This window comes from Leptodactylus fuscus, unplaced genomic scaffold (assembly GCF_031893055.1).
Source record: "Leptodactylus fuscus isolate aLepFus1 unplaced genomic scaffold, aLepFus1.hap2 HAP2_SCAFFOLD_95, whole genome shotgun sequence".
In the NCBI taxonomy this organism is placed as follows: Eukaryota; Metazoa; Chordata; class Amphibia; order Anura; family Leptodactylidae; genus Leptodactylus; species Leptodactylus fuscus.
The window spans coordinates 170,453-197,116 of record NW_027441001.1 but is presented as its reverse complement, the minus strand read 5'-3'; the positions used below and the strand labels follow the sequence as shown (position 1 = coordinate 197,116).

The window sequence follows — 26,664 nt, the reverse complement described above, 5'->3', positions numbered from 1 at the left end:
ATCACCATGTCAGGAGAGGAGAGGCCGACTGTAGGACAGGGGAATACAATCTATTACTATCTGTTATCACCATGTCAGGAGAGGAGAGGCCGACTGTAGGACAGGGGAATACAATCTATTACTATCTGTTATCAGTCATGTCAGGAGAGGATAGGCCGACTGTAGGACAGGGGAATACAATCTATCACTATCTGTTATCAGCCATGTCAGGAGGGGAGAGGCCGACTGTAGGGCAGGAGAATACAATCTATTACTATCTGTTATCAGCCATGTCAGGAGAGGAGAGGCCGACTGTAGGACAGGGGAATACAATCTATTACTATCTGTTATCAGCCATGTCAGGAGGGGAGAGGCCGACTGTAGGACAGGAGAATACAATCTATTACTATGTGTTATCAGCCATGTCAGGAGAGGAGAGGCCGACTGTAGGACAGGAGAATACAATCTATTACTATCTGTTATCAGCCATGTCAGGAGAGGAGAGGCCGACTGTAGGACAGGAGAATACAATCTCTTACTGTCTGTTATCAGCCATGTCAGGAGAGGAGAGGCCGACTGTAGGACAGGAGAATACAATCTATTACTATCTGTTATCATCCATGTCAGGAGAGGAGAGGCCGACTGTAGGACAGGGGAATACAATCTATTACTATCTGTTATCACCATGTCAGGAGAGGAGAGGCCGACTGTAGGACAGGGGAATACAATCTATTACTACCTGTTATCACCATGTCAGGAGAGGAGAGGCCGACTGTAGGACAGGGGAATACAATCTATTACTATCTGTTATCAGCCATGTCAGGAGAGGAGAGGCCGACTGTAGGACAGGGGAATACAATCTATTACTATCTGTTATCAGCCATGTCAGGAGAGGAGAGGCCGACTGTAGGACAGGGGAATACAATCTATTACTATCTGTTATCAGCCATGTCAGGAGAGGCCGACTGTAGGACAGGGGAATACAATCTATTACTATCTGTTATCAGCCATGTCAGGAGAGGAGAGGCCGACTGTAGGACAGGGGAATACAATCTATTACTATCTGTTATCAGACATGTCAGGAGAGGCCGACTGTAGGACAGGGGAATACAATCTATTACTATCTGTTATCAGCCATGTCAGGAGAGGAGAGGCCGACTGTAGGACAGGGGAATACAACCTATTACTATCTGTTATCAGCCATGTCAGGAGAGAAGAGGCCGACTGTAGGACAGGAGAATACAATCTATTACTATCTGTTATCAGCCATGTCAGGAGAGGAGAGGCCGACTGTAGGACAGGGGAATACAATCTATTACTACCTGTTATCACCATGTCAGGAGAGGAGAGGCCGACTGTAGGACAGGGGAATACAATCTATTACTATCTGTTATCACCATGTCAGGAGAGGAGAGGCCGACTGTAGGACAGGGGAATACAATCTATTACTACCTGTTATCACCATGTCAGGAGAGGAGAGGCCGACTGTAGGACAGGGGAATACAATCTATTACTATCTGTTATCAGTCATGTCAGGAGAGGATAGGCCGACTGTAGGACAGGGGAATACAATCTATTACTATCTGTTATCAGCCATGTCAGGAGGGGAGAGGCCGACTGTAGGACAGGAGAATACAATCTCTTACTATCTGTTATCAGCCATGTCAGGAGAGGAGAGGCCGACTGTAGGACAGGAGAATACAATCTATTACTATCTGTTATCATCCATGTCAGGAGAGGAGAGGCCGACTGTAGGACAGGGGAATACAATCTATTACTATCTGTTATCACCATGTCAGGAGAGGAGAGGCCGACTGTAGGACAGGGGAATACAATCTATTACTACCTGTTATCACCATGTCAGGAGAGGAGAGGCCGACTGTAGGACAGGGGAATACAATCTATTACTATCTGTTATCAGCCATGTCAGGAGAGGAGAGGCCGACTGTAGGACAGGGGAATACAATCTATTACTATCTGTTATCAGCCATGTCAGGAGAGGAGAGGTCGACTGTAGGACAGGGGAATACAATCTATTACTATCTGTTATCAGCCATGTCAGGAGAGGCCGACTGTAGGACAGGGGAATACAATCTATTACTATCTGTTATCAGACATGTCAGGAGAGGAGAGGCCGACTGTAGGACAGGAGAATACAATCTATTACTATCCGTTATCAGCCATGTCAGGAGAGGAGAGGCCGACTGTAGGACAGGAGAATACAATCTTTTACTATCTGTTATCAGCCATGTCAGGAGAGGAGAGGCCGACTGTAGGACAGGAGAATACAATTTATTACTATCTGTTATCATCCATGTCAGGAGAGGAGAGGCCGACTGTAGGACAGGGGAATACAATCTATTACTATCTGTTATCACCATGTCAGGAGAGGAGAGGCCGACTGTAGGACAGGGGAATACAATCTATTACTACCTGTTATCACCATGTCAGGAGAGGAGAGGCCGACTGTAGGACAGGGGAATACAATCTATTACTATCTGTTATCAGCCATGTCAGGAGAGGAGAGGCCGACTGTAGGACAGGGGAATACAATCTATTACTATCTGTTATCAGCCATGTCAGGAGAGGAGAGGCCGACTGTAGGACAGGGGAATACAATCTATTACTATCTGTTATCAGCCATGTCAGGAGAGGCCGACTGTAGGACAGGGGAATACAATCTATTACTATCTGTTATCAGACATGTCAGGAGAGGAGAGGCCGACTGTAGGACAGGAGAATACAATCTTTTACTATCTGTTTTCAGCCATGTCAGGAGAGGAGAGGCCGACTGTAGGACAGGGGAATACAATCTATTACTATCTGTTATCAGCCATGTCAGGAGAGGAGAGGCCGACTGTAGGACAGGGGAATACAATCTATTACTATCTGTTATCAGTCTTGTCAGGAGAGGATAGGCCGACTGTAGGACAGGGGAATACAATCTATCACTATCTGTTATCAGCCATGTCAGGAGGGGAGAGGCCGACTGTAGGGCAGGAGAATACAATCTATTACTATCTGTTATCAGCCATGTCAGGAGAGGAGAGGCCGACTGTAGGACAGGGGAATACAATCTATCACTATCTGTTATCAGCCATGTCAGGAGGGGAGAGGCCGACTGTAGGGCAGGAGAATACAATCTATTACTATCTGTTATCAGCCATGTCAGGAGAGGAGAGGCCGACTGTAGGACAGGGGAATACAATCTATTACTACCTGTTATCACCATGTCAGGAGAGGAGAGGCCGACTGTAGGACAGGGGAATACAATCTATTACTATCTGTTATCACCATGTCAGGAGAGGAGAGGCCGACTGTAGGACAGGGGAATACAATCTATTACTATCTGTTATCAGCCATGTCAGGAGAGGCCGACTGTAGGACAGGAGAATACAATCTATTACTATCTGTTATCAGCCATGTCAGGAGAGGAGAGGCCGACTGTAGGACAGGGGAATACAATCTATCACTATCTGTTATCAGCCATGTCAGGAGGGGAGAGGCCGACTGTAGGGCAGGAGAATACAATCTATTACTATCTGTTATCAGCCATGTCAGGAGAGGCCGACTGTAGGACAGGAGAATACAATCTATTACTATCTGTTATCAGCCATGTCAGGAGAGGCCGACTGTAGGACAGGAGAATACAATCTATTACTATCTGTTATCAGCCATGTCAGGAGAGGAGAGGCCGACTGTAGGACAGGGGAATACAATCTATCACTTTCTGTTATTAGCCATGTCAGGAGGGGAGAGGCCGACTGTAGGGCAGGAGAATACAATCTATTACTATCTGTTATCAGCCATGTCAGGAGAGGCCGACTGTAGGACAGGAGAATACAATCTATTACTATCTGTTATCAGCCATGTCAGGAGAGGCCGACTGTAGGACAGGAGAATACAATCTCTTACTATCTGTTATCAGCCATGTCAGGAGAGGAGAGGCCGACTGTAGGACAGGAGAATACAATCTATTACTATCTGTTATCAGCCATGTCAGGAGGGGAGAGGCCGACTGTAGGGCAGGAGAATACAATCTATTACTATCTGTTATCAGCCATGTCAGGAGAGGCCGACTGTAGGACAGGAGAATACAATCTCTTACTATCTGTTATCAGCCATGTCAGGAGAGGAGAGGCCGACTGTAGGACAGGGGAATACAATCTATTACTATCTGTTATCACCATGTCAGGAGAGGAGAGGCCGACTGTAGGACAGGGGAATACAATCTATTACTATCTGTTATCAGCCATGTCAGGAGAGGCCGACTGTAGGACAGGAGAATACAATCTCTTACTATCTGTTATCAGCCATGTCATTAGAGGAGAGGCCGACTGTAGGACAGGAGAATACAATCTATTACTATCTGTTATCAGCCATGTCAGGAGAGGTGAGGCCGACTGTAGGACAGGGGAATACAATCTATTACTACCTGTTATCACCATGTCAGGAGAGGAGAGGCCGACTGTAGGACAGGGGAATACAATCTATTACTATCTGTTATTACCATGTCAGGAGAGGAGAGGCCGACTGTAGGACAGGGGAATACAATCTATTACTATCTGTTATCACCATGTCAGGAGAGGAGAGGCCGACTGTAGGACAGGAGAATACAATCTATTACTATCTGTTATCAGCCATGTCAGGAGAGGAGAGGCCGACTGTAGGACAGGGGAATACAATCTATTACTATCTGTTATCAGCCATGTCAGGAGAGGCCGACTGTAGGACAGGGGAATACAATCTATTACTATCTGTTATCAGCCATGTCAGGAGAGGCCGACTGTAGGACAGGGGAATACAATCTATTACTATCTGTTATCAGCCATGTCAGGAGAGGAGAGGCCGACTGTAGGACAGGAGAATACAATCTATTACTATCCGTTATCAGCCATGTCAGGAGAGGAGAGGCCGACTGTAGGACAGGAGAATACAATCTATTACTATCTGTTATCAGCCATGTCAGGAGAGGAGAGGCCGACTGTAGGACAGGGGAATACAATCTATTACTATCTGTTATCAGCCATGTCAGGAGAGGAGAGGCCGACTGTAGGACAGGAGAATATAATGTATTACTATCTGTTATCAGCCATGTCAGGAGAGGAGAGGCCGACTGTAGGACAGGGGAATACAATCTATTACTATCTGTTATCAGCCATGTCAGGAGAGGAGAGGCCGACTGTAGGACAGGGGAATACAATCTATTACTATCCGTTATCAGCTATGTCAGGAGAGGGGAGAGGCCGACTGTAGGACAGGGGAATACAATCTATTACTATCTGTTATCAGTCATGTCAGGAGAGGATAGGCCGACTGTAGGACAGGGGAATACAATCTATTACTATCTGTTATCAGCCATGTCAGGAGAGGCCGACTGTAGGACAGGAGAATACAATCTATTACTATCTGTTATCAGCCATGTCAGGAGAGGAGAGGCCGACTGTAGGACAGGGGAATACAATCTATTACTATCTGTTATCAGCCATGTCAGGAGAGGAGAGGCCGACTGTAGGACAGGAGAATACAATCTATTACTATCTGCTGTCGGCTGGTATTGATATTCTTGCTCTCTGTTGCAGCCATGTGTTACGTGTTGTGACCCCGGAGGAAGAGATTTTCCTTTCCACCAGGGAGCAGGCACATCAGGTAATTCTCTGTATTTTATGACCTCTCTGCTGTCGGTCACTTGTTCCAGAGACTGCCCAGACTTAAGGCTTCTGACAGCTGAGGGTTTGTTACATTGTTTCAGTCTAGACAATCCTCTGTGATCCGCGAGCCTGCACTGATACATTGTAACAAACCTTCAGGACTGGTCAGATTTTGATCTGGTCACAGGATGGATTTATTTCTTATGTTCTTAGCAGTTTTAGGATCTCTGTTGCTGTCAGTGAATGTGAACATTCCTCTAGAGGCAAAACCCTTGTCCTGCTTGTAGGTGAGGATTTGCTGCTATGTCTCAGGCCAGGAGGCATGTGTGATGCTTTTAGAGGACTGTACGCACTGACAGGTTGTGTCTCTATTCACTGACTGCAGGCAGAGACCTTCAACATTGCCTCATGGTAAAAGCAGGCTAAAAATAACGTCAGCACATTAGAAATGTGAAGACACGCGAATCCCGGTTGCATTAGAATGATACGGTGCTTGTAGTTCCTCTAGTCACTGCTCAATCTGCTGCTGTGGATTCCAGGTGCTGTGGTGCTGGAAAATAAACCAACTCATACGGCAGAGTCTGGAGGGAACGCGAGATTTTCCTTTATGGGGCAAAACAGGCGAATCCAGCGACCCGCCGACAGCGCGACTGACTAAGTACACCTACAGGAGTGACGGCAGGTTCAAGAACGCAACGTATGAGGGAGACATGTCCTGGGGGAAACCGCACGGCAAGTGAGTGCCAGGAAAGATGGGTGACCACCAATATGACCCCATGGCAGCTTCTACAGATTTGTCACCCAGCTCTTCCAGACTCCTACATACTTTCTCATTGATACAGGAGCACAAAATATATTACTGCATGATGGACTGATCATTCAGGAGTCTAGGAAAGCTGGGTGACACCCGCTCCTGGAGCTCTGGACATGCTGGTTGTCGCCACGCGTGTCCCAGAGAAGTCTGTCTGTTGGAGATTTGGGAAGAATATGCAAATCTGTCTCCCAAGATGTAAACAAGGAGACAGTGCCTCTGTTATGCTGCCCTCTAGCGGCCCGTAGCTGAACTGTTCAGGGTGCTTCCTATAGAGGGCGGCATAGCAGAGGCACCGTGTCCCTGTTTACATCTTGGGAGACAGATTGGCATATTCTTCCCATGTTGGAGAATTCTCATGTTTACTGCTCCTCCCCCCACCTTACAGGGGAACGCTGAAATGGCCGAACGGGCGCAATCACGTGGGAGACTTCAAATATGGACAAGAAGACGGGTAAGAGGTTAATATGGGTATAATCATAGACAAGATGGCGGACTGCAGACTGAGGGCTCATATATGCAGGCCCCATATAATAAGAAGACAACAGTGCCCCATATAATAAGAAGACAACAGTGCCCCATATAATAGTGATAACCACAGTGCTCCATATAATAGTGATAACCACAGTGCTCCATATAATAAGAAGACAACAGTGCCCCATATAATAGTGATAACCACAGCGCCCCATATAATAGTGATAACCACAGTGCCCAATATAATAGTGATAACCACAGTGCCCCATATAATAGTGATAACCACAGTGCTCCATATAATAGTGATAACCACAGTGCTCCATATAATAGTGATAACCACAGTGCTCCATATAATAGTGATAACCACAGTGCCCCATATAATAGTGATAACCACAGTGCCCCATATAATAGTGATAACCACAGTGCCCCATATAATAGTGATAACCACAGTGCTCCATATAATAGTGATAACCACAGTGCTCCATATAATAGTGATAACCACAGTGCTCCATATAATAGTGATAACCACAGTGCCCCATATAATAGTGATAACCACAGTGCTCCATATAATAGTGATAACCACAGTGCCCCATATAATAGTGATAACCACAGTGCTCCATATAATAGTGATAACCACAGTGCTCCATATAATAAGAAGACAACAGTGCCCCATATAATAGTGATAACCACAGCGCCCCATATAATAGTGATAACCACAGTGCCCAATATAATAGTGATAACCACAGTGCCCCATATAATAGTGATAACCACAGTGCTCCATATAATAGTGATAACCACAGTGCCCCATATAATAGTGATAACCACAGTGCCCCATATAATAGTGATAACCACAGTGCCCCATATAATAGTGATAACCACAGCGCCCAATATAATAGTGATAACCACAGTGCCCCATATAATAGTGATAACCACAGTGCCCCATATAATAGTGATAACCACAGTGCCCCATATAATAGTGATAACCACAGCGCCCCATATAATAGGTATAACCACAGTGCTCCATATAATAGGTATAACCACAGTGCCCCCTATAATAGTGATAACCACAGTGCTCCATATAATAGGTATAACCACAGTGCCCCATATAATAGTGATAACCACAGTGCCCCATATAATAGTGATAACCACAGTGCTCCATATAATAGGTATAACCACAGTGCTCCATATAATAGGTATAACCACAGTGCTCCATATAATAGGTATAACCACAGTGCCCCATATAATAGTGATAACCACAGCGCCCCATATAATAGTGATAACCACAGCGCCCCATATAATAGTGATAACCACAGTGCCCCATATAATAGTGATAACCACAGTGCCCCATATAATAGTGATAACCACAGTGCCCCATATAATAGTGATAACCACAGTGCCCCATATAATAGTGATAACCACAGTGCCCCATATAATAGTGATAACCACAGTGCTCCATATAATAGTGATAACCACAGTGCTCCATATAATAGTGATAACCACAGTACCCCATATAATAGTGATAACCACAGTGCCCCATATAATAGTGATAACCACAGTGCCCCATATAATAGTGATAACCACAGTGCCCCATATAATAGTGATAACCACAGTGCTCCATATAATAGTGATAACCACAGTGCTCCATATAATAGTGATAACCACAGTACCCCATATTTGGGCTCACTACTGGGGTATAATCTTCAGAATGGGGGTATTTGGGCTCAGGAGTGGGGTATAGTCTTCAGTATGGGGGTATTATGGGCTCAGTACTGGGGTATAGTCTCCAGTATGGGGGTATTTGGGCTCAGTACTGGGGTATAGTCTCCAGTATGGGGGTATTTGGGCTCAGTACTGGGGTATAATCTCCAGTATGGGGGTATTTGGGCCCAGGACTGGGGTATAGTCTCCAGTATGGGGGTATTTGGGCTCAGTGCTGGGGTATAATCTCCAGTATGGGGGTATTTGGGCTCAGTACTGGGGTATAATCACTGATATGGGGGTATTTGGGCCCAGGACTGGGGTATAGTCTCCAGTATGGGGGTATCTGGGCTCAGTACTGGGGTATAATCTTCAGTATGGGGGTATTTGGGCTCAGTGCTGGGGTATAATCTTCAGTATGGGGGTATTTGGGCTCAGTATTGGGGTATAATCACTGATTTCGGGGTATTTGGGCTCAGGACTGGGGTATAATCACTGATTTGGGGGTATTTGAGCTCAGGACTGGGGTATAATCACTGATTTGGGGGTATTTGGGCTCAGGACTGGGGTATAATCACTGATTTGGGGGTATTTGGGCTCAGTACTGGGGTATAATCACTGATATGGGGGTATTTGGGCTCAGGACTGGGGTATAATCTTCAGTATGGGGGTATTATGGGCTCAGTACTGGGGTATAGTCTCCAGTATGGGAGTATTTGGGCTCAGTACTGGGGTATAGTCTCCAGTATGGGGGTATTTGGGCTCAGGACTGGGGTATAATCACTGATTTGGGGGTATTTGGGCTCAGGACTGGGGTATAATCACTGATTTGGGGTATTTGGGCTCAGGACTGGGGTATAATCACTGATTTGGGGGTATTTGGGCTCAGGACTGGGGTATAATCACTGATTTGGGGTATTTGGGCTCAGTACTGGGGTATAATCACTGATTTGGGGGTATTTGGGCTTAGTACTGGGGTATAGTCTCCAGTATGGGGGTATTTGGGCTCAGGACTGGGGTATAATCACTGATTTGGGGGTATTTGGGCTCAGTACTGGGATATAGTCTCCAGTATGGGGGTATTTGGGCTCAGTACTGGGATATAGTCTCCAGTATGGGGGTATTTGGGCTCAGGACTGGGGTATAATCACTGATTTGGGGGTATTTGGGCTCAGTACTGGGATATAGTCTCCAGTATGGGGGTATTTGGGCTCAGGACTGGGGTATAATCACTGATTTGGGGGTATTTGGGCTCAGTACTGGGATATAGTCTCCAGTATGGGGGTATTTGGGCTCAGTACTGGGATATAGTCTCCAGTATGGGGGTATTTGGGCTCAGGACTGGGGTATAATCACTGATTTGGGGGTATTTGGGCTCAGTACTGGGATATAGTCTCCAGTATGGGGGTATTTGGGCTCAGTGCTGGGGTATAGTCTCCAGTATGGGGGTATTTGGGCTCAGTACTGGGGTATAATCACTGATATGGGGGTATTTGGGCCCAGGACTGGGGTATAGTCTCCAGTATGGGGGTATTTGGGCTCAGTACTGGGGTATAATCACTGATTTGGGGGTATTTGGGCTCAGTACTGGGATATTGTCTCCAGTATGGGGGTATTTGGGCTCAGTACTGGGATATAGTCTCCAGTATGGGGGTATTTGGGCTCAGTACTGGGATATTGTCTCCAGTATGGGGGTATTTGGGCTCAGTACTGGGATATAGTCTCCAGTATGGGGGTATTTGGGCTCAGTACTGGGATATTGTCTCCAGTATGGGGGTATTTGGGCTCAGTACTGGGATATTGTCTCCAGTATGGGGGTATTTGGGCTCAGTACTGGGGTATAATCACTAGTGTGCGTTTGGGGCTCATTATAAGTTTCTAATCTCTGATATCTTCTGATCTCTCAGATTTGGGATTTGTCTAATCCCCGACTCCTCCAGCGACCGGTACGACTGTTACAAATGTCACTGGCGGAACGGCGCCATCCAGGGATATGGAATCTGTGAGTAAGTACAAGAAGGGGGTGAGCCGGGCCCCAGAGAGCTGACGGGGCCCCTGAGGGCTCTGGTGCTATACACAGGCTCTCACTGCTTGTCCGGGGGCTGGAATCCTTTGCTGACCTGCGACTTCTCACAGCTGATGGGTCGTCACAGTGTAAGTCAGAATACTGATACATAATACTGTGAGGTCAGGGGTCAGCACAGGGGTCCAGGCCTCAATTCTGCCAGCGCCCCCTGTGTATGGTGTAGATGTGATGTCTGCTGTATGTTACAGGTATGCCGATGAATCAGTGTATAAAGGTTACTTCAAGGATAACATGCGGCACGGATTTGGCATCTTCGAGAATCGGTCATCCACCGCAACCGCCTGGAAATACACCGGAAACTGGGAGGGGGACAAGAGGTCGGGGTATGGAGTCTGGGAAAGCTCAGACAAGTGAGTGACCGCAGGAACATCATTATCTGTATTACATAAGGCTCCTGGTTCATGAAAAGAATGCCAGAGCCACAGTTAAGACTGACACAGGCATAGACCTAGAATTTGTGAGTCATTCAGAGCTTGTACATTCATCGGGGTCATAGCCTGAAGGCTCATAAATGGACAAAATCATAACTGCAGCTCTGGGTGTAACCAGAGTACACACAATATAATTCTAGTATTGTATGTCTGATCTACAGCAGTGAGAGATACATTGGGATGTGGCAGGAGAACCAGAGACATGGCCTGGGCATCGTCCTCCTAAACACAGGGTCCTGCTATCAGGGGGTCTTCAATGCCAATAAACTGGTGGTAAGTAACTAGAGTCTAATGTAAGGAGCACTGCCATAGTCTGCCCCTAGTGGTGACTGTATAATCTGTATGTAGTGAGCTCCTCCTAGTGGTGACTGTATAATCTGTATGTAGTGAGCTCCCCCTAGTGGTGACTGTATAATCTGTATATAGTGAGCTCCTCCTAGTGGTAACTGTATAATCTGTATGTAGTGAGCTCCCCCTAGTGGTGACTGTATAATCTGTATGTAGTGAGCTCCTCCTAGTGGTGACTGTATAATCTGTATGTAGTGAGCTCCTCCTAGTGGTGACTGTATAATCTGTATGTAGTGAGCTCCTCCTAGTGGTGACTGTATAATCTGTATATAGTGAGCTCCCACTAGTGGTGACTGTATAATCTGTATGTAGTGAGCTCCTCCTAGTGGTGACTATATAATCTGTATGTAGTGAGCTCCTCCTAGTGGTGACTGTATAATCTGTATGTAGTGAGCTCCCCCTAGTGGTGACTGTATAATCTGTATGTAGTGAGCTCCCTCTAGTGGTGACTGTATAATCTGTAGGTAGTGAGCTCCCTCTAGTGGTGACTGTATAATCTGTATGTAGTGAGCTCCCCCTAGTGGTGACTGTATAATCTGTAGGTAGTGAGCTCCTCCTAGTGGTGACTGTATAATCTGTATGTAGTGAGCTCCTCCTAGTGGTGACTGTATACTCTGTATGTAGTGAGCTCCTCCTAGTGGTGACTGTATACTCTGTATGTAGTGAGCTCCTCCTAGTGGTGACTGTATAATCTGTATGTAGTGAGCTCCTCCTAGTGGTGACTGTATAATCTGTATGTAGTGAGCTCCTCCTAGTGGTGACTGTATAATCTGTATGTAGTGAGCTCCCCCTAGTGGTGACTGTATAATGTGTATGTAGTCAGCTCCCCCTAGTGGTGACTGTATAATCTGTATGTAGTGAGCTCCTCCTAGTGGTGACTGTATAATCTGTATGTAGTGAGCTCCTCCTAGTGGTGACTGTATAATCTGTATGTAGTGAGCTCCCTCTAGTGGTGACTGTATACTCTGTATGTAGTGAGCTCCTCCTAGTGGTGACTGTATAATCTGTATGTAGTGAGCTCCTCCTAGTGGTGACTGTATAATCTGTATGTAGTGAGCTCCCTCTAGTGGTGACTGTATAATCTGTATGTAGTGAGCGCCTCCTAGTGGTAAGTGTATAATCTGTATGTAGTGAGCTCCTCCTAGTGGTGACTGTATAATGTGTATGTAGTGAGCTCCCCCTAGTGGTGACTGTATAATCTGTATGTAGTGAGCTCCTCCTAGTGGTGACTATATAATCTGTATGTAGTGAGCTCCTCCTAGTGGTGACTGTATAATCTGTATGTAGTGAGCTCCTCCTAGTGGTGACTATATAATCTGTATGTAGTGAGCTCCTCCTAGTGGTGACTGTATAATCTGTATGTAGTGAGCTCCTCCTAATGGTGACTGTATAATCTGTATGTAGTGAGCTCCTCCTAATGGTGACTGTATAATCTGTATGTAGTGAGCTCCTCCTAGTGGTGACTGTATAATCTGTATGTAGTGAGCTCCCCCTAGTGGTGACTGTATAATCTGTATGTAGTGAGCTCCTCCTAGTGGTGACTGTATAATCTGCATGTAGTGAGCTCCCTCTAGTGGTGACTGTATAATCTGTATGTAGTGAGCTCCTCCTAGTGGTGACTGTATAATCTGTATGTAGTGAGCTCCCCCTAGTGGTGACTGTATAATCTGTATGTAGTGAGCTCCCCCTAGTGGTGACTGTATAATCTGTATGTAGTGAGCTCCTCCTAGTGGTGACTATATAATCTGTATGTAGTGAGCTCCTCCTAGTGGTGACTGTATAATCTGTATATAGTGAGGTCCTCCTAGTGGTGACTGTATAATCTGTACGTAGTGAGCTCCCCCTAGTGGTGACTGTATAATCTGTATGTAGTGAGCTCCTCCTAGTGGTGACTGTATAATCTGTATGTAGTGAGCTCCTCCTAGTGGTGACTGTATAATCTGTATGTAGTGAGCTCCCTCTAGTGGTGACTGTATAATCTGTATGTAGTGAGCTCCTCCTAGTGGTGACTGTATAATCTATATGTAGTGAGCTCCTCCTAGTGGTGACTGTATAATCTGCATGTAGTGAGCTCCTCCTAGTGGTGACTGTATAATCTGTATGTAGTAAACTCCCTCTAGTGCTGACTGTATAATCTGTATGTAGTGAGCTCCCCCTAGTGGTGACTGTATAATCTGTATGTAGTGAGCTCCTCCTAGTGGTGACTGTATAATCTGTATGTAGTGAGCTCCCCCTAGTGGTGACTGTATAATCTGTATGTAGTGAGCTCCTCCTAGTGGTGACTGTATAATCTGTATGTAGTGAGCTCCCTCTAGTGGTGACTGTATAATCTGTATGTAGTGAGCTCCCTCTAGTGGTGACTGTATAATCTGTATGTAGTGAGCTCCCCCTAGTGGTGACTGTATAATCTGTATGTAGTGAGCTCCTCCTAGTGGCGACTGTATAATCTGTATGTAGTGAGCTCCCACTAGTGGTGACTGTATAATCTGTATGTAGTGAGCTCCTCCTAGTGGTGACTGTATAATCTGTATGTAGTGAGCTCCTCCTAGTGGTGACTGTATAATCTGTATGTAGTGAGCTCCCCCTAGTGGTGACTGTATAATCTGTATGTAGTGAGCGCCCCCTAGTACTGACTGTATAATCTGTATGTAGTGAGCGCCCCCTAGTACTGACTGTATAATCTGTATGTAGTGATCTCCCCCTAGTGGTGACTGTATAATCTGTATGTAGTGAGCTCCCTCTAGTGGTGACTGTATAATCTGTATGTAGTGAGCTCCTCCTAGTGGTGACTGTATAATCTGTATGTAGTGAGCTCCCCCTAGTGGTGACTGTATAATCTGTATGTAGTGAGCTCCCCCTAGTGGTGACTGTATAATCTGTATGTAGTGAGCTCCTCCTAGTGGTGACTGTATAATCTGTATGTAGTGAGCTCCTCCTAGTGGTGACTGTATAATCTGTATGTAGTGACCTCCCCCTAGTGGTGACTGTATAATCTGTATGTAGTGAGCTCCTCCTAGTGGTGACTGTATAATCTGTATATAGTGAGCTCCCTCTAGTGGTGACTGTATAATCTGTATGTAGTGACCTCCCCCTAGTGGTGACTGTATAATCTGTATGTAGTGAGCTCCTCCTAGTGGTGACTGTATAATCTGTATGTAGTGAGCTCCCCCTAGTGGTGACTGTATAATCTGTATGTAGTGAGCTCCTCCTAGTGGTGACTGTATAATCTGTATGTAGTGAGCGCCCCCTAGTGGTGACTGTATAATCTGTATGTAGTGAGCTCCCCCTAGTGGTGACTGTATAATCTGTATGTAGTGAGCTCCCCCTAGTGGTGACTGTATAATCTGTATGTAGTGAGCTCCCCCTAGTGGTGACTGTATAATCTGTGTGTAGTGAGCTCCTCCTAGTGGTGACTGTATAATCTGTATGTAGTGAGCTCCCCCTAGTGGTGACTGTATAATCTGTATGTAGTGAGCTCCGCCTAGTGGTGACTGTATAATCTGTATATAGTGAGCTCCTCCTAGTGGTGACTGTATAATCTGTATGTAGTGAGCTCCCCCTAGTGGTGACTGTATAATCTGTATGTAGTGAGCTCCCCCTAGTGGTGACTGTATAATCTGTGTGTAGTGAGCTCCCCCTAGTGGTGACTGTATAATCTGTATGTAGTGAGCTCCTCCTAGTGGTGACTGTATAATCTGTATGTAGTGAGCTCCTCCTAGTGGTGACTGTATAATCTGTATGTAGTGAGCTCCTCCTAGTGGTGACTGTATAATCTGTATGTAGTGAGCTCCTCCTAGTGGTGACTGTATAATCTGTATGTAGTGAGCTCCCTCTAGTGGTGACTGTATAATCTGTATGTAGTGAGCTCCCTCTAGTGGTGACTGTATAATCTGTATGTAGTGAGCTCCCCCTAGTGGTGACTGTATAATCTGTATGTAGTGAGCTCTCCTAGTAGTGAAGACTGTATAATCTGTATGTAGTGAGCTCCTCTAGTGGTGACTGTATGTAGTGAGCTCCTCCTAGTGGTGACTGTATAATCTGTATGCAGTGAGCTCCTCCTAGTGGTGACTGTATAATCTGTATGTAGTGAGCTCCCCCTAGTGGTGACTGTATAATCTGTATGTAGTGAGCGCCCCCTAGTGGTGACTGTATAATCTGTATATAGTGATCTCCCCCTAGTGGTGACTGTATAATCCGTATGTAGTGAGCGCCCCCTAGTGGTGACTGTATAATCTGTATGTAGTGAGCGCCCCCTAGTGGTGACTGTATAATCTGTATATAGTGATTGCCCCCTAGTGGTAACTGCAGATAGAATTTTATTGTGGAACTGATTTGTATTGGTTTGTGAAGTAAAGCTGCAGATTTGGAGCTCTTCGTCAGAATATTTAAGCTCCGCCCCCTATAATATAAGTCGTGTTTGGGGTTCACATTCCATGACGTCACTTGTTTCATGCTGTTAGTTACTCAGTAGTCGAGCCTTAGGAATTGCTGTTATTGGGCCCCTAGTGGTCGGACATTGGGCCCCTAATCTTGCAGATCTTCTCATCTTTGTTCAGGGTCCTGGCGTCCTGGTAACAGAGGACAGCAGTATGTACGAGGGCGAGTTCACTGAGGAATGCTTCTTATCTGGGAAGGTAGGTGTCACCGCACATCAGTGTCACGTGTCATGTACGTGTCACCGCACATCAGTGTCACGTGTCATGTATGTGTCACCGCACACCAGTGTCACGTGTCATGTACGTGTCACCGCACATCAGTGTCACATGTCATGTATGTGTCACCGCACACCAGTGTCACGTGTCATGTACGTGTCACCGCACATCAGTGTCACGTGTCATGTATGTGTCACCGCACACCAGTGTCACGTGTCATGTACGTGTCTCTGCACATCAGTGTCACGTGTCATGAACGTATCTCTGCACATCAGTGTCACGTGTCATGAACGTATCTCTGCACATCAGTGTCACGTGTCATGTACGTATCTCTGCACATCAGTGTCACGTGTCATGTATGTGTCTCTGCACATCAGTGTCACGTGTCATGTATGTGTCTCTGCACATCAGTGTCACGTGTCATGTACGTGTCTCTGCACATCAGTGTCACGTGTCATGTACGTGTCTCTGCACATCAGTGTCACGTGTCATGTATGTGTCTGCACATCAGTGTCACGTGTCATGTACGTGTCTCTGCACATCAGTGTCACGTGTCATGTACGTGTCTCTGCACATCAGTGTCACGTGTCATGTACGTGTCTCTGCACATCAGTGTCACGTGTCATGTACGTGTCTCTGCACATCAGTGTCAAGTGTCATGTATGTGTCTGCACATCAGTGTCACGTGTCATGTACGTGTCTCTGCACATCAGTGTCACGTGTCATGTACGTGTCTCTGCACATCATTGTCACGTGTCATGTACGTGTCTCTGCACATCAGTGTCACGTGTCATGTATGTGTCTCTGCACATCAGTGTCACGTGTCATGTATGTGTCTGCACATCAGTGTCACATGTCATGTATGTGTCTGCACATCAGTGTCACATGTCATGTATGTGTCTGCACATCAGTGTCACATGTCATGTATGTGTCTGCACATCAGTGTCACGTGTCATGTACGTGTCTCTGCACATCAGTTGATTTTGCCCTGTAATGCCGCCATTATGTGCGTGGGGTGATAGACTCCGTCCCTCTGTAAGTTTTATGTGTCAGTTTTCACTTATGTTCTGACATTCTACTCCTGTGCATGTTCTTGGAATGCTGGGATTTGTCTGCTCAGCCCCTCCCCCTTCTCTAATTCCGCCTGCTCCTTTCTTAGGGGAAGCTTACCTTCGCCAATGGATTCACTCTTGTTGGAACCTTCAATAAAACGGCCCACAACGGCCTGCAGACACACGGGGTCCTCAGCACGGCCGCCGCCTTCCAGGACGAGGTCCTAAAGAAAAAATTGTGAGTAATAAATAATCGGTTTACGTAAAGAATCAGCGCCATCTAGTGGTCAGATCTACTGCACATAAGTATTACAATATTACCCATAGACTTCTATGATACAGCGCCACCTAGTGATCAGATCTACCGCACATAAGTATTACAATATTACCCATAGACTTCTATGATACAGCGCCACCTAGTGATCAGATCTGCCGCACATAAGTATTACAATATTACCCATAGACTTCTATGATACAGCGCCACCTAGTGATCAGATCTGCCGCACATATATATTAGATTATTACCCATAGACTTCAGTAATACAGCGCCATCTCGGGGTCAGACCTTTCACGTAGCAGCGCCATCTAGTGTCTGTACTAAGACACTGACTATTCCAGACTGTGATGTCTATGGGCGGTCGCTGACTCGTGCACTTCCTTCTCGCCCCGCAGTCAGTTTGGGGCGGGCTCGTTCCCGGTGGAGGAGCGCTGGCAGGGAATCTTCGAGCAGTTCCAGAAATTCCTTGAATCTGGATGTAGAAGAGAAGCGGAGGAATCTTTTCTGGGTTTTCATGTCAAGTCGAGCAAGAAGCTGCAGAAGTCTCAGGAGTATTTGTACTGTCAGAGGTGAGAGGGGGCGCTATACACACCCTGTATATGGAAATAGATGTATATGAGGTGGAGAGAGGGGCAGAAGACAGGTGTAGTAATAGAGTACCCCAAAACATCCACAACTGCACCCCAATACCTGGGGAAATCCAGTAAGAGGGGCAGAGCATTACACGGCCAGGAACCCATGACGTACATGTGAACAGTAATGTCATGTATATTAGAGAGCAGCTTACAGCAGCACAGAGGATGTCAAGCAAAGAGTTCTGCAGATATTAAAACAATATAAAAGTTACAAAATATTGAAATATATGAAAAGTCTGATTGTCTTTAAGATATCTCCGGTTCTCCACAGCTGTACAGAGTGTTTCAGGAGATAACCCTGGTGTTTGAAAGCTGTCTCATTCTGTATCACCTAAAACAACTGAGATTGGGGGACAGTCACTAGTGGGGTGTCACAGGGGTCAGTACTGGAGGGGTCACAGTCACTAGTGGGGTGTCACAGGGGTCAGTACTGGAGGGGTCACAGTCACCAGTGGGGTGTCACAGGGGTCAGTACTGGAGGGGTCACAGTCACCAGTGGGGTGTCACAGGGGTCAGTACTGGAGGGGTCACAGTCACCAGTGGGGTGTCACAGGGGTCAGTAGTGGAGGGGTCACAGTTACCAGTGGGGTGTCACAGGGGTCACAGTCACAAGTGAGGTGTCATAGGGGTTACAGTCACAAGTGGGGTGTCACAGGGGTCACAGTCACCAGTGGGGTGTCACAGGGGTCAGTAGTGGAGGAGTCACAGTTACCAGTGGGGTGTCACAGGGGTCAGTACTGGAGGGGTCACAGTCATCAGTGGGGTGTCACAGGGGTCAGTAGTGGAGGGGTCACAGTCACCAGTGGGGTGTCACAGGGGTCACAGTCACAAGTGGGGTGTCATAGGGGTTACAGTCACAAGTGGGGTGTACAGGGGTCACAGTCACCAGTGGGGTGTCACAGGGGTCAGTACTGGAGGGGTCACAGTCACCAGTGGGGTGTCACAGGGGTCAGTACTGGAGGGGTCACAGTCATCAGTGGGGTGTCACAGGGGTCAGTAGTGGAGGGGTCACAGTCACCAGTGGGGTATCACAGGGGTCACAGTCACAAGTGGGGTGTCATAGGGGTTACAGTCACAAGTGGGGTGTCACAGGGGTCACAGTCACCAGTGGGGTGTCACAGGGGTCAGTAGTGGAGGGGTCACAGTTACCAGTGGGGTTGTCACAGGGGTCACAGTCACCAGTGGGGTGTCATAGGGGTCACAGTCACAAGTGGGGTGTACAGGGGTCACAGTCACAAGTGGGGTGTCACAGGGGTCAGTATTTTGGCAGGTGTCCCCAGCACTCCAGTGACTGCCTCCATAGTCGCACACCATGTCTGGTCCGGAGTCTTAAGCTGTCACTTCTTGGCAGGTGACTTACTTACAAGGCTGATACTGTAGTCAGGAGGAAGCCAGTGGTGGAGGCAGAAGATGAGCAGGAGAGAGCGGCTAGATTACAGGCAGAGCTCAATAATCTCACAAGGCAGGAGGTGCGAGGCCGGGTTATATAGGAAGTTCAATCAGACAACAGGGCGGAGCAACCCAGAGAGGCGGGAACTGAAACTAGAGGCCCCGGGAACCAGATCAGATCAGCACCGGAGCTGTCCAGGAGGAGGAATAGCTCAGATGGAAGACCTGCAGCCTGGGACACTGAAGTCCTGGGGTTCAAGTCCTGACACCGTGCCCTTATCCCTGGAAGCCCTGCGCCCCAACTGACCACTGAGGCCAATCATGACACATGTGAGTGACATCACCAATCCCGCTCCAGCAGCCTGGGGCTGAGATATGTCGGTGTCATTACACTCATGTGACCACTCAGGCCCATCATAGGACTTAGTGGTCGCTGACATCAGGGAGAAGAACAGGGGCCGCGCTGGAGTCCAGGACAGGGGAGTTGGGAAAGGAGTGTTTGTCACCTGGAGACCCCTCATAGAGCTTCCATTTATGTCTTCTGGATGTACTGGATATATTATATTGTCCCTATATTACATTGTTGCTATATTACATTGCTACGATATTCCTGTATTATATTATTCCTATGTTATTACATACATACATTGTCACTATAATATTACATTGTTCCTATATTACATTGTCCCTATATTACATTTTCCCTATAGTACATGGTCCCTATATTACATGGTCCCTATATTACATGGTCCCTATATTACATGGTCCCTATATTACATGGTCCCTATATTACATTGTCAGTATATTACATTGTTACGATATTCCTGTATTATATTATTCCTATGTTATATTGTTTCCATATTTCTATATTATGTTTTTACATTGAGTTTCCTGAGAACTCTTTATACACCATTTTAGGGACAATGAGAAGGAGATTGAGGACTTTATGACGGAGCTGAGTCTGGAGTCAGAAACCTTACAGAGTTATGTGGAGAAGGTAAGTCGTTGCTGTTGCCGCCATGTGTTTAGAATTTTAAAGGGACGGTATACTTAGATGATTGGCTCCTCTGACAGTGCTGTCAGTGCTACCCATAGTCATCTAATGTGGACTGAGATGTAACAGAATGTGGGTGTGGCTGTGTAAGCGTGGGCGGGGCTATTATTGTGTGTGTTACAGTCATACCCCTGTATTTCCAGGCCTTTAGCGCTTCCCATCACCCCCTGAAGAAGGTTGTGAAGCTGCTCCTGGTCGTATTTCAGGCCTCGTTCTCAGGCCTAGGAGCGAACCTCCATCTTCTGAGCATGGCCCAGGAGGAGATCAAGTACTATGCCAAGAAGCTGTGGGAGTTCTCCAGGTCTCTTCTATCCTGTGTTATATAAGTTCATATAGAATCATAGGCTGATCTTACATATGGCGGCCGTGGAGATGTGCAGTGATGGCGTTCACATGAGTAGTAGCGCAGTAGTTATATAAAGAGCAGGGACAGTTATACAATCTCTTACAAATGTGCAGACGTTAGATTTCTTAGACTGGGATTTTATCACTAAAAACTCTTTTACTGTAAGTACACGTAGGAATCCAAAAACTCTCCAGCGACGCCTCCTTCTCCTCCTCTGTCCTCTCCTCCTCTGTCCTCTCCGCCTCCCCCTTCTTCTCCTCCTCTGTCTTCTTCACCTCCGCCTCCTTCTCCTCCTCTGTCCTCTCCACCTTCTTCTCCTCCTCTGTCTTCTCCTCCTCTGTCCTCTCCGCCTCCCCCTTCTTCTCCTCCTCTGTCTTCTCTGCCTCCACCTCCTTCTCCTCCTCTGTCCTCTCCACCTTCTTCTCCTCCTCTGTCTTCTCCTCCTCTGTCCTCTCCACCTCCCCCTTCTTCTCCTCCTCTGTCCTCTTCGCCTCCTTCTCCCCCTTCTTCACCTCCACCTCCTTCTCCTCCTCTGTCCTCTCTGCCTCCCTCCTCCTCTGTCTTCTCTGCCTCCGCCTCCTTCTCCTCCTCTGTCCTTTCCGCCTTCTTCTCCTCCTCTGTCCTCTCCACCTTCTTCTCCTCATCTGTCTTCTCCTCCTCTGTCCTCTCCGCCTTTTTCTCCTCCTCTGTCTTCTTCACCTCCGCCTCCTTCTCCTCCTCTGTCCTCTCCACCTCCCCCTTCTTCTCCTCCTCTGTCCTCTCCACCTTCTTCTCCTCATCTGTCTTCTCCTCCTCTGTCCTCTCCGCCTTCTTCTCCTCCTCTGTCTTCTTCACCTCCGCCTCCTTCTCCTCCTCTGTCCTCTCCACCTCCCCCTTCTTCTCCTCCCCTGTCCTCTCCACCTTCTTCTCCTCATCTGTCTTCTCCTCCTCTGTCCTCTCCACCTTCTTCTCCTCATCTGTCTCCTCCTCCTCTGTCCTCTCCTCCTCTGTCCTCTCCGCCTTCTTCTCCTCCTCCTCTGTCTTCTCCTCCTCTGTCCTCTCCCCCTTCTTCTCCTCCTCTGTCCTCACCACCTTCTTCTCCTCCTCTGTCTTCTCCTCCTCTGTCCTCTCCTCCTCTGTCCTCTCCACCTCCCCTTCTTCTCCTCCTCTGTCCTCTCCGCCTCCTTCTCCCCCTTCTTCACCTCCGCCTCCTTCTCCTCCTCTGTCCTCTCTGCCTCCTTCTCCTCCTCTGTCTTCTCTGCCTCCGCCTCCTTCTCCTCCTCTGTCCTCTCCCCCTTCTTCTCCTCCTCTGTCTTCTCCTCCTCTGTCCTCGCCACCTTCTTCTCCTCCTCTGTCTTCTCCTCCTCTGTCCTCTCCTCCTCTGTCCTCTCCTCCTCTGTCCTCTCCTCCTCTGTCCTCTCCGCCTTCCCCTTCTTCTCCTCCTCTGTCTTCTCTGCCTCCGCCTCCTTCTCCTCCTCTGTCCTCTCCACCTTCTTCTCCTCCTCTGTCTTCTCCTCCTCTGTCCTCTCCGCCTCCCCCTTCTTCTCCTCCTCTGTCCTCTCCGCCTCCTTCTCCCCCTTCTTCACCTCCGCCTCCTTCTCCTCCTCTGTCCTCTCCGCCTCCCCCTTCTTCTCCTCCTCTGTCTTCTTCACCTCCGCCTCCTTCTCCTCCTCTGTCCTCTCCACCTTCTTCTCCTCCTCTGTCTTCTCCTCCTCTGTCCTCTCCGCCTCCCCCTTCTTCTCCTCCTCTGTCTTCTCTGCCTCCACCTCCTTCTCCTCCTCTGTCCTCTCCACCTTCTTCTCCTCCTCTGTCTTCTCCTCCTCTGTCCTCTCCACCTCCCCCTTCTTCTCCTCCTCTGTCCTCTTCGCCTCCTTCTCCCCCTTCTTCACCTCCACCTCCTTCTCCTCCTCTGTCCTCTCTGCCTCCCTCCTCCTCTGTCTTCTCTGCCTCCGCCTCCTTCTCCTCCTCTGTCCTTTCCGCCTTCTTCTCCTCCTCTGTCCTCTCCACCTTCTTCTCCTCATCTGTCTTCTCCTCCTCTGTCCTCTCCGCCTTTTTCTCCTCCTCTGTCTTCTTCACCTCCGCCTCCTTCTCCTCCTCTGTCCTCTCCACCTCCCCCTTCTTCTCCTCCTCTGTCCTCTCCACCTTCTTCTCCTCATCTGTCTTCTCCTCCTCTGTCCTCTCCACCTTCTTCTCCTCATCTGTCTCCTCCTCCTCTGTCCTCTCCTCCTCTGTCCTCTCCGCCTTCTTCTCCTCCTCCTCTGTCTTCTCCTCCTCTGTCCTCTCCCCCTTCTTCTCCTCCTCTGTCCTCACCACCTTCTTCTCCTCCTCTGTCTTCTCCTCCTCTGTCCTCTCCTCCTCTGTCCTCTCCACCTCCCCTTCTTCTCCTCCTCTGTCCTCTCCGCCTCCTTCTCCCCCTTCTTCACCTCCGCCTCCTTCTCCTCCTCTGTCCTCTCTGCCTCCTTCTCCTCCTCTGTCTTCTCTGCCTCCGCCTCCTTCTCCTCCTCTGTCCTCTCCCCCTTCTTCTCCTCCTCTGTCTTCTCCTCCTCTGTCCTCTCCTCCTCTGTCCTCGCCACCTTCTTCTCCTCCTCTGTCTTCTCCTCCTCTGTCCTCTCCTCCTCTGTCCTCTCCTCCTCTGTCCTCTCCTCCTCTGTCCTCTCCGCCTTCCCCTTCTTCTCCTCCTCTGTCTTCTCTGCCTCCGCCTCCTTCTCCTCCTCTGTCCTCTCCACCTTCTTCTCCTCCTCTGTCTTCTCCTCCTCTGTCCTCTCCGCCTCCCCCTTCTTCTCCTCCTCTGTCCTCTCCGCCTCCTTCTCCCCCTTCTTCACCTCCGCCTCCTTCTCCTCCTCTGTCCTCTCCGCCTCCCCCTTCTTCTCCTCCTCTGTCTTCTTCACCTCCGCCTCCTTCTCCTCCTCTGTCCTCTCCACCTTCTTCTCCTCCTCTGTCTTCTCCTCCTCTGTCCTCTCCGCCTCCCCCTTCTTCTCCTCCTCTGTCTTCTCTGCCTCCACCTCCTTCTCCTCCTCTGTCCTCTCCACCTTCTTCTCCTCCTCTGTCTTCTCCTCCTCTGTCCTCTCCACCTCCCCCTTCTTCTCCTCCTCTGTCCTCTTCGCCTCCTTCTCCCCCTTCTTCACCTCCACCTCCTTCTCCTCCTCTGTCCTCTCTGCCTCCCTCCTCCTCTGTCTTCTCTGCCTCCGCCTCCTTCTCCTCCTCTGTCCTTTCCGCCTTCTTCTCCTCCTCTGTCCTCTCCACCTTCTTCTCCTCATCTGTCTTCTCCTCCTCTGTCCTCTCCGCCTTTTTCTCCTCCTCTGTCTTCTTCACCTCCGCCTCCTTCTCCTCCTCTGTCCTCTCCACCTCCCCCTTCTTCTCCTCCTCTGTCCTCTCCACCTTCTTCTCCTCATCTGTCTTCTCCTCCTCTGTCCTCTCCGCCTTCTTCTCCTCCTCTGTCTTCTTCACCTCCGCCTCCTTCTCCTCCTCTGTCCTCTCCACCTCCCCCTTCTTCTCCTCCCCTGTCCTCTCCACCTTCTTCTCCTCATCTGTCTTCTCCTCCTCTGTCCTCTCCACCTTCTTCTCCTCATCTGTCTCCTCCTCCTCTGTCCTCTCCTCCTCTGTCCTCTCCGCCTTCTTCTCCTCCTCCTCTGTCTTCTCCTCCTCTGTCCTCTCCCCCTTCTTCTCCTCCTCTGTCCTCACCACCTTCTTCTCCTCCTCTGTCTTCTCCTCCTCTGTCCTCTCCTCCTCTGTCCTCTCCACCTCCCCTTCTTCTCCTCCTCTGTCCTCTCCGCCTCCTTCTCCCCCTTCTTCACCTCCGCCTCCTTCTCCTCCTCTGTCCTCTCTGCCTCCTTCTCCTCCTCTGTCTTCTCTGCCTCCGCCTCCTTCTCCTCCTCTGTCCTCTCCCCCTTCTTCTCCTCCTCTGTCTTCTCCTCCTCTGTCCTCTCCTCCTCTGTCCTCGCCACCTTCTTCTCCTCCTCTGTCTTCTCCTCCTCTGTCCTCTCCTCCTCTGTCCTCTCCTCCTCTGTCCTCTCCTCCTCTGTCCTCTCCGCCTTCCCCTTCTTCTCCTCCTCTGTCTTCTCTGCCTCCGCCTCCTTCTCCTCCTCTGTCCTCTCCACCTTCTTCTCCTCCTCTGTCTTCTCCTCCTCTGTCCTCTCCGCCTCCCCCTTCTTCTCCTCCTCTGTCCTCTCCGCCTCCTTCTCCCCCTTCTTCACCTCCGCCTCCTTCTCCTCCTCTGTCCTCTCCGCCTCCCCCTTCTTCTCCTCCTCTGTCCTCTCCGCCTCCTTCTCCTCCTCTGTCCTCTCCGCCTCCTTCTCCTCCTCTGTCCTCTCCGCCTCCCCCTTCTTCTCCTCCTCTGTCCTCTCCGCCTCCCCCTTCTTCTCCTCCTCTGTCCTCTCCGCCTCCCCCTTCTTCTCCTCCTCTGTCCTCTCCGCCTCCTTCTCCTCCTCTGTCCTCTCCGCCTCCCCCTTCTTCTCCTCCTCTGTCCTCTCCGCCTCCCCCTTCTTCTCCTCCTCTGTCCTCTCCGCCTCCCCCTCCTTCTCCTCCTCTGTCTTCTCCTCCTCTGTCCTCTCCGCCTCCTTCTCCTCCTCTGTCCTCTCCGCCTCCTTCTCCTCCTCTGTCCTCTCCGCCTCCCCCTTCTTCTCCTCCTCTGTCCTCTCCGCCTCCTTCTCCTCCTCTGTCCTCTCCGCCTCCCCCTTCTTCTCCTCCTCTGTCCTCTCCGCCTCCCCCTTCTTCTCCTCCTCTGTCCTCTCCGCCTCCCCCTCCTTCTCCTCCTCTGTCCTCTCCGCCTCCTTCTCCTCCTCTGTCCTCTCCGCCTCTGCCTTCTTCTCAGCCTTTTCTCTCGCACTCCTCTTCTCTTCCTTCCAAAGTGCCCTCTGCGCATGTCTGTCAGCCATTTTCCTGTGGCTTCTCCCTCTTCAGATGCGTCGCTGGAGAGTTTTCGGACAGTACAAGAGACGCCCCCAGAGCTGCGAGAAAATTCATTTACATAAATAAGAAAGAAGAGATTTCTCCGGAGCGGCAGATCAGAGTAACAAAGGTGAGAGAAGAAGAAACTTTCTTAAGGAGATTCCTACGTGTACTTACTGTAAAAGGGATTGTAATGATAGGATCTCTTTAAGATATTAGGGGTGTTAGGATAAAAACAATAATAATAATAATAATAATAATAATAATAATAATAATAATATTCCTGAACTCCGAGGGATAATAGTAATATTATTACTATTATTATTATTATTATTATTATTATTATTATTATTATTATTATTATTAGAGATGTGCGAACATCGTTACAATCGAACACCACAAGGCAAACGCAGTAAAAATTTGATTCCCCTCCCACCTTCCCTGGCGCGTTTTTTGCACCAATAACTGTTCAGGGGAGGTGGGACAGGAACTACGACAATAGAGGCAGTGAAAAAAATCAGAAAAAGGAATTGGCGGCCAAAATCAGGTGACCTCCAATTTATAGGAATGGTGGATTTATCATTCGATTAATTTGAGACTGGTTGTAATGCCATACAGAGTACAGCATTCAGCCAATCAACGCTGGTCAATGCATTCCTATGGGAAAAAGTCAGCTCCGCATATCACAAGCTGACAGGGATCCCGACATAATACAGTGACTTGATGCCCCCAGACATGCGCCCCCTGCTGGCCCAGTTACATTGCAGAGGTGTTGCATCATTTCCTGGGGTGTCATAGTGGACTTGGTGACTCTCCTGAGGTGAATGGTGGGATCCCCTGACACAGAGCATTGTCTCCCATAGACTATAATGGGGTTCCATATTCCTTCCAATAGTCCCATATTCAGATGGTATT

At 48.5% G+C, this 26,664-nt stretch overlaps 1 protein-coding gene across 2 annotated transcripts in view; it reads left to right on the top strand.

Moving 5' to 3' along the window:
• Positions 1–26,664, top strand: part of ALS2CL (ALS2 C-terminal like) — an 88,653-nt gene that overhangs the window by 40,089 nt on the left and 21,900 nt on the right. For both annotated transcript variants that reach the window (XM_075262099.1, XM_075262098.1), the window contains exons 11-21: positions 5,562–5,628; positions 6,170–6,366; positions 6,830–6,895; positions 10,521–10,619; positions 10,888–11,049; positions 11,292–11,403; positions 16,035–16,112; positions 17,290–17,420; positions 17,855–18,028; positions 20,402–20,480; positions 20,681–20,838. In XM_075262099.1, the coding sequence (XP_075118200.1) occupies positions 5,562–5,628; positions 6,170–6,366; positions 6,830–6,895; positions 10,521–10,619; positions 10,888–11,049; positions 11,292–11,403; positions 16,035–16,112; positions 17,290–17,420; positions 17,855–18,028; positions 20,402–20,480; positions 20,681–20,838 (1,323 nt within the window). The remainder of the gene's footprint in view (positions 1–5,561; positions 5,629–6,169; positions 6,367–6,829; positions 6,896–10,520; positions 10,620–10,887; positions 11,050–11,291; positions 11,404–16,034; positions 16,113–17,289; positions 17,421–17,854; positions 18,029–20,401; positions 20,481–20,680; positions 20,839–26,664) is intronic.